The 12500-nt window shown below is 43.7% G+C and overlaps 1 protein-coding gene across 50 annotated transcripts in view; it reads right to left on the bottom strand.

Moving 5' to 3' along the window:
• LOC123503122 (muscle calcium channel subunit alpha-1-like) overlaps positions 1-12500 on the bottom strand; it is a 230015-nt gene that overhangs the window by 134976 nt on the left and 82539 nt on the right. Inside the window, exon 1 of one of the 50 annotated variants that reach the window (XM_045252610.1) lies at positions 17-1676. The exons of 48 other annotated variants lie outside the window; for them this stretch is intronic. In XM_045252610.1, coding sequence (XP_045108545.1) covers positions 17-176 — 160 coding nt within the window. In that variant the 5' untranslated portion in view covers positions 177-1676. Of the gene's footprint in view, positions 1-16; positions 1677-12500 lie in introns of those variants that run through there. One more of the 50 variants, XM_045252606.1, reaches the window with a different exon arrangement.

The following is a 12500-nucleotide window of genomic DNA, read 5'->3' as shown; positions in this document are numbered from 1 at the left end:
GAAGGCGCTTACTCACCTCTCGCCTGCAAGGTCGCTGGGGATGGGGGCGGTGAGGACTGAAAGGTGGCTGGGGAGAAGGGGGGTGAGAGGGGAGCCTCGGCCGAGGTCGGGGTCGCAGCCGAGGTGAGGTCATCTGAGTACGACCTCTGGTGGGTCCTTCGCGACGCGGTCATCATGGTGGTGGTGGTGGTGGTGGTGGGTGGCGACGATGCACGTCCCTGTGGCGGCCACGGCAACGCTGACGAGGCGCGGCGAGACAGTGTTCCGTGTGGGGAATGTGCACCAATCCACCTCACTGCTTGGTCCTGTGGTAGGTACGTTTCTTTCTCCTCTCTTTCTGTCTCTCTCACTCTCCTCTCGCTATCTCTATCTTTATCTCTTTCTCTCTCTCTCTCTCTCTCTCTCTGTTTCACCCTGTTGCTTTATCTCAATCCGGCAGTGCCTGACAGGAGACAGTCTGGGTGTACTGATGAGCGGGTCAGGTCAGGTCAGCAGCCTGTGTGCGTGCCCTGGTCACGACCCGCCACGACCCCGCTGAGCCGCGCCACACTAAGTGACCATAGCGTCGGCCGGGGACACGGTGCCTCACTTGTTGGCCCTGTGGCCCTGAGGAGTCCTCGGCAACCTGGCCCGTCCTAGCATCCTCCGCCGCGGGAGATGGCATTGGATGAGCCACAGGCCGCCTGCCTGCCGCCTCCTGTCGCCAGCCTATGGAAGGGGGCGGGGAGCAGAGTCCCAGGGGCCTCTGTGACAGCTGGTGCGAGCATGGTCGATGGCCGGGCGGAGGCTCGGGGCACTGGGCCACGAGGGGACACAACACGGACACACGGACACCAACAAACACCGGGAAGGAAGGACCGGGGCGGGACCGTGCTGGCCCAGCTGTCGCCAGCCGCCGGGTCGCTCTCACGCCTGACTCGTCCCTGACCTCTCTCCACCTGGCAGCTGGCACAGGTGGGAGGAGCAGCAGCGGGCCACAGGTGGTTGAGGGGCAGCAGGTAGCCAGAAAGGGCCGGGTCGATGCTGCTAGAGGCGGCGGTGAGGGGGAGGGCTGCCGCCGCCGCCGCGAGGAGCTGCCAGCCGTCTGTGGCCACTACTCGCTCTTCAACAATACAAGCGTATCGATCTCCGACTCCGCTAGTGTTTACCTCGCGTCCTGGCCCAGTCCTGCACACCTGCACACCTACACACGCCGCACGGGCTGCCCTTGGGCGTCCCGCACGATCTCACGCCCTCACGCAGCACGTTACGGGCGTAGCCTTACACCTCCAGAAGGAGTCCACGCTGATGCGCGGAAAACCCACACCCGCGCTACACGCCCGCGCCGCCACACACCCGCTACACAGACTTGTGGAGCCTCTGACGGACAGTTTTTTCCGCTTCCTCATGTTAGAGCACCACAGGAGGCCGCCTCATGCCCGCCGCTGACGGGGACCCGCACGGAGCCTCACGCACCACTCGAGTTCGGGGTCACTCGTGCTCCCGCCGCGTCGCGAGAAGCTTGGCAGCCCTGGGCAGGACACAGAGGTTTAGGGATGTGGAGAAACAGGGACGACCCGCACGAGGGGCGTAGAGGTGACGAGAACGCGACTGGCGAGGGAATTTGACGGCGTAGAGCGGCGAGTGGAGGCGGTGCTTCCTCACTCACGCGGCGGCTGTGGCGCCACACTGACGGCTGCTAGCGGCGCCCTGCCCGCCGCTGCCCACACACGCTCCGGGGCGCATGACAGCAGCGGCCACGACTACTGGAACACCCCCTCTCCCTATACTGCTCCTTCTACCAGCCTCATACTACTACTACTGCTATTACTACTACTACTACTACTACTACTACAACTACTACTACTACTGACACTAATACGAGCCCTATGATTTCTGCTGCCATCACTGCTGCTTTCGATATGATTCTGCTGCTGTTACGTACGACATTTCCCGGAGCAAAAGCCTCTCATCAATTACCCACCACTACCACCACCATTACCTTCACCACCATTACCACCAACACCATCATCACCACAACAGCTGCTGGGAACTTCTTCCTTACGCGTCATATGTCACTCCTCCTCCTCCTCCTCCTCCTCTTCCTTTTCCTTCTTCCTCCCCTCGTCTCCTCCTCCTTCGTCATACCCACACCTTCCCTTACCCTGTTCTCTCCTCATCTGCATCCCCAACAAGTCTACATTCCCCGCCACATCTCGGCATCCCCTCTCCCTCTCCCTTCTTTCCCCCCCCCCCGCTGCTCTTTCCTTCCCTCTCACCACAACACTCCTCTCCCTCCGCACCTCTCACTCTTCTCAACCCCACACAAATAAACAGTGCATATATTTCAATAAAAAAGTGAATCATACTAAACATAAAGCAGAGAATGATGGAGAGAGAGAGAGAGAGAGAGAGAGAGAGAGAGAGAGAGAGAGAGAGAGAGAGAGAGAGAGAGAGAGAGTAAATCTACCATATAATTCAAATTTGGTTATTTTTCCTCTCTTCTTCCAGTACTAGGAGTGAAGGGAAGAAGGAAGAAAGGGAGAATGAGAGAGATAGAGAAGGGAAAGAACGAAAGGAGGAGGAAGAGAGAGAGAGAAGGGAGAGGTTTATCTCCAGAGGGAATAAAAATGTCTCCCCTCATTACCTTCCTCCTCCTTCTCCTTCTCCTCCTCCATCTCCTCCTCCTTCTCCTCCTCCCCTCCTCCTCCTCCTCCTCCTCCTCCTCCTTTATAAGAATATGAAGAGGAAAGAAAACAAGTCATCTCTTCTTTTGTGTTCCTTTGTGCTCCTCCAGTGCGTCAATTATTTGTTTTTCGTATTAATTAATTTCTCTCTCTCTCTCTCTCTCTCTCTCTCTCTCTCTCTCTCTCTCTCTCTCTCTCTATCTATCTATCTATCTACCTATCTCTTTTCTCTCTCTCTTCCTTTCTTGACCTTTTTCTTATTATTTAGTTGTTTTCGTCTTCAGTCTCCTTTGTTTTGTCGATAATTCTCCAAAGCCTTCCTTCCTCTACCTTTTATTTTGTCTTTTATCTTTTCTTTTCGTTATTTTCTTTACTGGGAAGACGAACACCAGCAAACAACAGCAGCAGCAACAACAACAACAACAACAACAGGATGAGGAGCAAGTAAAGGCACCAGGATAAGCAGAGAAGCAAAATAGTGAAGGCAGTGGGTTTGGGCGCGGCGGAGATGAACACCTGTACATTATTGAATGGCCGACGTGAAATTCTACGGTCTTTACCATCCACGTTTCAATAACTCGATTTTTTTTTTTCTTCAGCTTATTATTATTTTTAAGAGGCAGCAGGTGTTAAAAAATTCCCACTTGGTCGTCAGTTCCCAAGCAGGTCCGAGAGAGATAGCCAAAAGAAAGGGGTAAATGTCTTGAAACCTTCCTCTTTAATGAATTCAAGTCCAAGGAAGATGGAAATAGAAAAGGAGGCAGGGAGTTTCAGAGTTTACCAGATTTCACCATGAGTTTCTTTATTCACACGCAGGTTAGAGTACAATAAAAAAAATTAACACAACGTACTAGTCCTACACACGCATTCATTCATTCATCCATAATAAGGAAACTCCATTTATGAGTGACAAAGAAAATCAATAATTAAAAAATAAAATAAAAAATGTTACGGTCATCAGAGAGAGCAAAAGAGAAAATTTCTAAATCAATTTTGGGAACTTTTTAGCGCTGCCCTGATACTTTCCCTCAAGACTTTAGCTGGCGGAGAAAAAAAAAGGGGGACTTCCTTTTTTATTTTTAAGGGGAGATGTTACGATAAGGGTTTTAGAAATAGCTTACGTGTGCTGTGGGAGAGAAGGGAAGTGAAGGGAAGTGAGGGGGAATGAAGAGGCTGCTTTTACGAATGTCACAACACTGCACTTCTCAATAGCTGACGTGGAATGTAAGATTGGGGGAGTGTTCTTAAATAGTCGTGGTTGTTTTGATGAATATGGTGATGTCAGCAGATGAAGAGTGGATCGCCCGTGTGTTGGTTTGTTGGTCATCAGTATGTACGCAACCCAGCAAGTTAAGAGTGAATGTTCAAGATGCCTTTGTTGTGATTTGTTTTAATTATGTGGAAATGTGGAATATATTATGAAACTTTTACGGACTCTCTCTCTCTCTCTCTCTCTCTCTCTCTCTCTCTCTCTCTCTCTCTCTCTCTCTCACTAACAAGAGAAAATTAAAATACATCTTAAGGGAATAACATTTTAAAGTTGAAGTTAAGTTTTCTTCTTCGCTTTATTCGAAAATATGGTAAAAGGAATAATTTTGTTAGTATTCAAATTACATTCTCTCATTCCCTTGTCTATTTCCATAAAATATATGAAAAGTTAGAGTTAAGAAAACAGCTTAGCGTAAATTCAGATTTAATTTAGGAAGGCTGTTTCTTTTTTTATATCATAACCTAAATGAGAGGAACTAATCTTTTTTTTTTCAACCCTTCCTTTATTTAAAAACTTTGTATATGACTTAATGAGGAAAACTAATCTTCCTTCACTCCTATATTTCCCATCTTTTTTCTTAATATATTGTGACCTTAATGAAGAAAAAAAAATCCAGCCTTCTTTCCTTTCTTCTTTTTCTCTTTATTTTGTGACATGAATGAAGGACACCGATCCTTCCTTCATTCTGTCCATCCTTCCTGTCTTATTTTCTTTATACATCGTGACCTACATGGAGAAAACAAAACAAGCACTTTCCTCTTTTCTACCATCATCTCTTTTATTATTGATATGACCTTTGTAAAAAAAAAAAAAAAAAATCTTTCCTCGTTTTTCCCATCATTTTGTCTTTTTTTGTTTCCATATATGTGACGCAAATTGAGAAAACAAACCCTTTCCACTTTTCTTCTATCTATTTGTCTTTTGTCTATTTGTCTATTTGTCTATTGTCTTTTTCTTCTATATATATGAAGAAAGCAAATTCATCCTTCCTTTCTTCTTCCTTTTCTTCCATCTCTCTGTCTTCTTTATCTTATATATGACGCAAATGAAGAAAACGAACCCCTTTCATCATTTCTCCTATCATTTCGTCTTCTTTTCTTTTATTTATATAACATAAAGGAAGAAAACAAATTATTTCCTATTTGCTTTCGCCTCTTTGTCTTCTTTTTTCTTTATGTATGACGCAAATGAAGAAAATAAACCATGTTCTCTTTCCTCTGGTCACCTTGTTTTCTTTTTCTATATGACCTAAATGAAGAATACAAATCCTTTCCTAGTTTCTTCCATCTCTTTGTCTTCTTATATATATATATATATATATATATATATATATATATATATATATATATATATATATATATATATATATATATGATGCAAATGAAGAAAATGAACCCTTTGATCTTTTCTTTGATCATCTTGTCTTCTTTTCTTCTATATATATGACCTAAACGAAAAAAAAACAAATCTTTCTCGTTTTTCTTCTATCTCTTTGTCTTCTCTTTTCTGTATATATGATGCAAATGAAAAAAAAAACAAATACTTTTTTCGTTTCTCTCATCATTTTGTAATCGTTTCTTTATATAGTAAGATCTAAATGAAGAAAACAAATCCTTCTTTCGTTTCTTTCATCCTTCCTTCCTTCCTTCCTTAAGTTACGTGAGGGAGACAGGCAGCAGAGGACACACTGTTTTGAGGTCACACGAGGGAAGGTGAGCCTCGCAGGTGTAGGGAATCGATCATGTGTCCTTGAGGGGATGATGTCACCTACTTATTTTTACCATCCTATCCTCCATCCTCCATCAAGCAACATTTATCGTCACTTAGTTTCACCACACCGTCCTCCGTCCGTCCTCCGTCTGTCCTCCACCACGCTCTACTTAGCTTTATTACTTTACGACCATGCCACTATTTATTTTATTGATTTCTTTGCTTCTCCGCTGCGCAAATCGTCAAAACTTACTTATCTTGACTATGTGAGCCATTCGCTACTTATTGTCACTTATTTCTTTATGGTGCTAGTTTGCATTGTTAACTTTAACGATTTTTAAGAGAGAGGTGTCAAGACATTTCTCCCACTCTTTTGACTAATTCTTTCTAATCTTTTATGGAGACTGCAATTCTAGTGGGTCTTTTTTTTAATACAGTTTTTTTTTCCCTTGGCAGTTCTCCCTCTTACATAAAAAAGGTAAGTAGTTTATTTCTTTGGTTTATCGTGTATTCCTAGCAAAGTCTTACGTATATTTACTTATTTCTGTTTTCATTTTTCCTTTATCAAATGTAACTTATTCTTCTTTGTTCCACTTATACTCTACTTTTTTCCGCTTCTATTCTCCTCCATGAATATAATTTGCATAAGCTGTCTTGGTAATTTTTTATTGAATTTTTTTATGAATATTATTTCTCATCTTTTATATATGACTTGTTTTTATAATTTCTGTCTTTTTTCGACGAGTGTGTCCGCCAGCGACCATCACTCACACTTACATTACTGACTTTTACATACTTTAAATTACTTTCCGAACCTGATCGCCACCACTCATTAATTAAGTTCTCATGAATTAACTATACTTCTTTCACAAGTAGAGCCTTTATGAACCATTATGATAAAACTATTCCTTCCGCAAACTCAAGGACAGTATCTTTAACATAACGTTACTATTATTAATATTACTTTATACACTAACCTAACCTAATATTACCTAACATAACACTACTTTTTTATTTTTTCTAACTTATCGTAACCTAACACAACCTAACCTAAGCTAACTAAAAACTTCCTTTTATATTTTTAATTTAACCTAACCTAACTAACCCAAACACTTTCTATGTCTTTTAACCTAACCTAACCTAACCTAACTCAACCTAATCTAACCAAACACTTAATTTTTTTATTTAACGTAACCTAACCTAACCTAACCTATCCAAACCAAACACTTTTTTTTTGTCTTTCTAACTTAACGTAACCGAATTTAACCTAATCTAACACAACATTAAACACAGATTAAATTTCTTCTTCCTAATCTTGAGATTAATCTTCGGCATCGTCGTTTGGTTGGATCATGGTCCTATTTCTTCAAAATCATGTCTAATTCCAACCACCCGTTGCATTGTCATTTGCCTGCCCCTTCACTACCAGCACGTGCTACAAGACAATCCTTGATCATGAATGACCGTTCCTTGTCTGTGAATCGATGTAATACTTCACAATTTTCCCGGTGTTTTATCCCAGTATCTGCTAGACTCTGGAATACAATTCCCAACGAGATTGTTAATTCTAGTAACATTGAAGCATTTAAAAAACGTGTGAATACCTTTCTTCTCTCTGAACTCACTACCTCTTAGATCTCTACCAATCTTCCTATTCTGTTGTTCATTCCTGTTACTTCCTTTCACTTATCGGTGAGGTGCCGCCCACTGGGCCTTTGGGTTTATGCAGTTATGCTTTCCAGTGGGTCGCCTTCATTGACCTCATAATAATAATAATAATAATAATAATAATAATACCTTTTTTATTTTTCAACTTAACCTAACAAAACCAAACCTCACCAAACCAAACACTTCTTTTAAATACATTTTTTTAACAAAGTATCCAAACCAAACCAAACCATAGCACAATTAAACCTAAGATTACTTTATATTTTCCTTACCTAATATTACTTATCGTTATTATCCTCCATCATATTGAGCAATTTACTGCCAAACATCAAATAAAAAAAAAGAGAAATGATGCCTGTCTCTCACAACCATTAGCATCATTAAGCTTCTTCATTTACTTATAAGAGAGTAAGCAGTCCTTCTTGATAGCCAAAAGGCACGCACGTATCCCTGAGTGGCAATATTCCATCACGTGTACCAGTGAGAAAAGAATAAGAAACAAGACAAGAAAAAAAAAAAAGTAATTACTGTGTGGAAAGGTCTCTCTCTCTCTCTCTCTCTCTCTCTCTCTCTCTCTCTCTCTCTCTCTCTCTCTCTCTCTCTCTCTCTCTCTCTCTCTCTCTCTTGTTCTACTTCCCCCCCAGTGAATTATGAATGGTTTCTTTTTCAATACAAGGACAACGAAACTACAACACCATTTCTGGAACGTTCGATCACCACCGCAGGTACACACACACACACACACACACACACACACACACACACACACACACACACACAGAGCAAGAGCGAGAGAGAGAGAGAGAGAGAGAGAGAGAGAGAGAGAGAGAGAGAGAGAGAGAGAGAGAGAGAGAGAGAGAGAGAGAGAGAGAGAGAGAGAGCATACTGCATTTAAGACTAGTTAGAATCAAGTAAATCTAATCCGACGGCGAAATAGGAGGAGGAGGAGGAGGAGGAGGAGGAGGAGGAGGAGGAGGAGGAGGAGGAGAAGTTGTGGAGAATAATGGATAGGAGAGGGGGAGGAATGGGAAAGCAAATGGAGGAGATGAGACGGCAGAAGACAAAGAGGAGGAGGAGGAAGAGAAGGAAGGAAACAGACTTAAGAGGAGGAAAGAGGAGGAAGGAAAGGAAGAAAAAGGAGAAATGAGGGATAAAGAAATAAATGATGGACAGGAGACAAAAAAATAGTCAGTTTGCTGTAGAGAAGAGGAGGCGGAGGAGGAGGAAGAGGGGAAGAGGAGGAGGAGGAGGAGGAGGAGGAGGAGGAGGAGGAGGAGGAGGAGGAGGAGGAGAGAACACGTCAACTTGTGTTTATTTACATATTACACCCCAGATGGCATGAGGGAAGAGGAGGAGGAGGAGGAGGGGGAGGAGGAGGAGGAGGAGGAGGAAGAGGAGGAGGAGGAGGAGGTAGGAGGAGGAGGATGGAGGGAGAGAGGAAGGAAGGAAGGAAGGAAGGAAGGAAGGAAGGAAGGAAGGAAGGAAGTAAGGAAGGAATGGAGGGAGGAATGAATGAATGAAAGAAAAGAAGGAAGGAAAGAAGGAAGGAAGGAAGAAGGAGGGAAGGAAGGAGGGAGAGAAGTAAGGTAAGGGAGGAGGAAATTATACTCAGCTATTTCTCACTTGAATATGCACACACACACACACACACACACACACACACACACACACACACACACACACACACACACACACACACACACACACACACACGCACAGAGAGAGAGAGAGAGAGAGAGAGAGAGAGAGAGAGAGAGAGAGAGAGAGAGAAGGTCAAATCGATACAAAATTGATAGGTGTACTGGGACTATTAATTTACCTATCAATGCACTACTTCAATCATTCCTCCTTCCTTCTATCCTCCTCTTCCTTCAGTTCTCCGCCTCCTCCTCCTCCTCCTCCTCGTCCTCCTCCTCCTCCTCCTCCTCCTCCTTCTCCTCCTCCTCCTCTTCCTGCTCCTCCTCTTCCTCCTATCTCTAGGTTAACTTTTCCCCAAAGCCACACACAAATACACTCCCTTCAAAACACAAAGAAAAATGAAGAGATAGACTTGCGTTCACATGTCAAATCTGTTATCTCCTCCTCCTCCTCCTCCTCCTCCTCCTCCTCCTCCTCCTCCTCCTCCTCCTCCTCCTCCTCCTCCTCCTCCTCCTCCTCTTGACACATAGTAATGGAGGCGTATCAGTAAGGGCTCCGGGTCAATAGTGGAAAGTTGTATATTGATTCTTACGGACAAAGGTGGACCAGGTGTGTTGGTTGTGGCTTCCTGCATCAATTAACGGGCAGGTGCGTGTGTGCGTGTGCGTGTGTATGCGTGTGTGTGTGTGTGTGTGTGTGTGTGTGTGTGTGTGTGTGTGTGTGTGTGTGTGTGTGTGTGTGTAAAGTCGTAAATAGACTAAAGAATAACACATTTTTCGCCATTAAAACGAAAAATAGATGTTGAATGGTTGAATTAAACAGGGAGGGAGAGAGAGAGAGAGAGAGAGAGAGAGAGAGAGAGAGAGAGAGAGAGAGAGAGAGAGAGAGGAAGGGAGGAGGCGATAATGGCTAACTGGAAACTGTGACAAGGGAAAAATACGACCTTAAAGCCAGATTTTCCTAAATGGAGAAAAATAGGAGGAGAGGAGGAGGAGGAGGAGGAGGAGGAGGAGGAGGAGGAGGAGGAGGAGGAGGAGGAGGGTGGGAAAACAGGCGGAAAAGGAGAGAGAGAGAGAGAGAGAGAGAGAGAGAGAGAGAGAGAGAGAGAGAGAGAGAGAGAGAGAGAGAGAGAGAGAGAGAGAGAGTTAAAGGGGATACATCAGCAGAGACACTTCCCTCACCTAGGCCTTCTCTTTCCTCCAAGTGTTTCCTCTATCCCTCCAATTTTCTCTCCCTTCCCTCCATCCTAACTTTTTCCCCTCCACCTCCTCCAATAACTAGAAACAAGTGAGGAAACAAGGCAAATAAAAAATGTCAATAAAATACCCGGGCCAAAATAAGTCTCCCTCCCTCTCTCTCTCTCTCTCTCTCTCTCTCTCTCTCTCTCTCTCTCTCTCTCTCTCTCTCTCTGGCTGTTGACATGAATCAGAATTGGAGCAGTGTAGCAAAAGAGAAAACAGAACGAAAAGAAGGAAGGAAGGAAGGAAGGAAGGAAGTAATTTTGTTGCCACTGTCACAATGGCTATTTTCAGTTGACATAAAAAGCTATTAGACTAAAAGAAACATTAAAACCATAAAAAGCAGTAACGTGAAACCATAAAAATCTGATTAAAACGCATTACAATTAAGGAAAATCTCCATCGCAAATAAAGTAACGCTACAGAAAATGGAAACAGCAAAGGAAACATTCGTGTAATTTCAGCATAACAGATGAAGTACAGTATTGTGGCTTAAAATTAGCAGTGAGGCACATTTGCAATTCATTATGTATTTTTAACCGAGTTTTCAAAGTGAATGGATAAGCAGCGTCTTCACTATACTGGTGAACTGTTCCAGCAGAGAGGCCAGCCACCTGCTCGCACTCTGCCACAAGGTAAGCATATAAGAGCTAGGTACGTATGAATACTACAAATACTATGGTTATCTCGTATTCTTTAATGCAAGAGGGGAAAGCTGGCCAAGAGCAATATAAAACGAACAAAAAAAGGTCCACTTAGTTGCCAGTCCCTTTGCAAACCAGAAAAAGTTAGCAAAAAGAAAAAATAGGATGAATGTATTGAAACCTAAAAAATAGATAGAAAGATAGATTTACACCAGTCAAGGCAGCTAACTCTGGACAGATAGAACAGTCATTCAGGTAAAATCGTGTTGAGATCACAGTAAAGGTTCATTCTCAGCTCACACCAACACATCTGATTGACCTTTCGCCATTCACGATGCTTCAGATGCTGCGTGACGTGGCGGTGCTGGCTGATTCTCCAAGTGTAACCTTTGCTGCCACGCTCCCAGGCTTCAGCACGTGTTGGGGCTGTGAAGCACTGGTGTGTCTCTGGTGGTGGTGCCGCGACTGGTTATTGGAAGAGTAGTGAGTAATAGTAATCTTGATACTTCTGTTTAAAATGGTTCCTTGGTTGGTTAATGCATGTATATTAGAGTTACGTAGATTCTCCATTTCAAATCGTTTATATTTGTCTAGGACGTGAGATGGCTGGCAAAAAGATTCCTCACAGTGTTTCCGTCACCTGTCTGTGTTGTGAGGAACCTTTGACAAGAGCCTCGATCTCATACAAACATACACTTACTCATGATGCCACTAAACAATAAGACAATAGCTGAAAACACAAAATTCACCATCTGTGTACCTTGTAAATATGAGATCATCAGCATCATCAGTGTTCCAGGGATGAAGAAGCTTAATATCGTATCCAGACTGTACATCTTCACAATTTTAGAAAGAAAGACGAGGGAACGTTACCATAAACTGTGAACAAGATGTGACCTAATATGGAGCCTTAGACGATGCCATAAAATAAATCCGTTACTTTTATCTATTTTATCTTCTGTTATTATTATTATTTTTTCCACCGTCTCGTACAATCTTGTGTGTCCTGGATGTCTCCCGCTACTCACGCAGGCACCGGAGAGGAAGAGGACAGTGAGGGATGGTTCTTAGACGGTGCTACCATTCTTCTTTCTCCAGCCAGGTGCACCAATCCTGTCCCCCCATCTCTCTCTCTCTCTCTCTCTCTCTCTCTCTCTCTCTCTCTCTCTCTCTCTCTCTCTAGTCTTTATCTCTTTCTTTCTCATTACATTAACAACGAAGTAAATGAGCTCTTATGCAAGTCTCTCTCTCTCTCTCTCTCTCTCTCTCTCTCTCTCTCTCTCTCTCTCTCTCTCTCTCTCTCTCTCTCTCTCTCTCTCTCACTAATGAGCCCTGTAGAGGCACGACCACTGGTGACCGAGCATGCACAGGTAAGAGAGAGAGAGAGAGAGAGAGAGAGAGAGAGAGGTGGTAAAGAAAGTACACCTTGAAGTCATCTCTCATTGTTGTCCTTTCTTCTCTCCCTCGCTCTCCTTCTCTCTCCCTCTGCTCCTCTCTCTCTCTCTCTCTCTCTCTCTCTCTCTCTCTCTCTCTCTCTCTCTCTCTCTCACTCTCTTCCTTCCTTCCTTCTTTCCTTCCTCGTTTCGTTGCGTTTTCTTTTTCATTTTCTCCTCTTCTGTTCTAGTTTAATTCATTGCAAGAGAGAGAGAGAGAGAGAGAGAGAGAG

The sequence above is a fragment of the Portunus trituberculatus genome, chromosome 13 (assembly GCF_017591435.1).
Source record: "Portunus trituberculatus isolate SZX2019 chromosome 13, ASM1759143v1, whole genome shotgun sequence".
Classification (NCBI taxonomy): domain Eukaryota; kingdom Metazoa; phylum Arthropoda; class Malacostraca; order Decapoda; family Portunidae; genus Portunus; species Portunus trituberculatus.
Note: the sequence above shows the minus strand (reverse complement) of the source record. Positions and strands in the feature narration are given on the sequence as shown.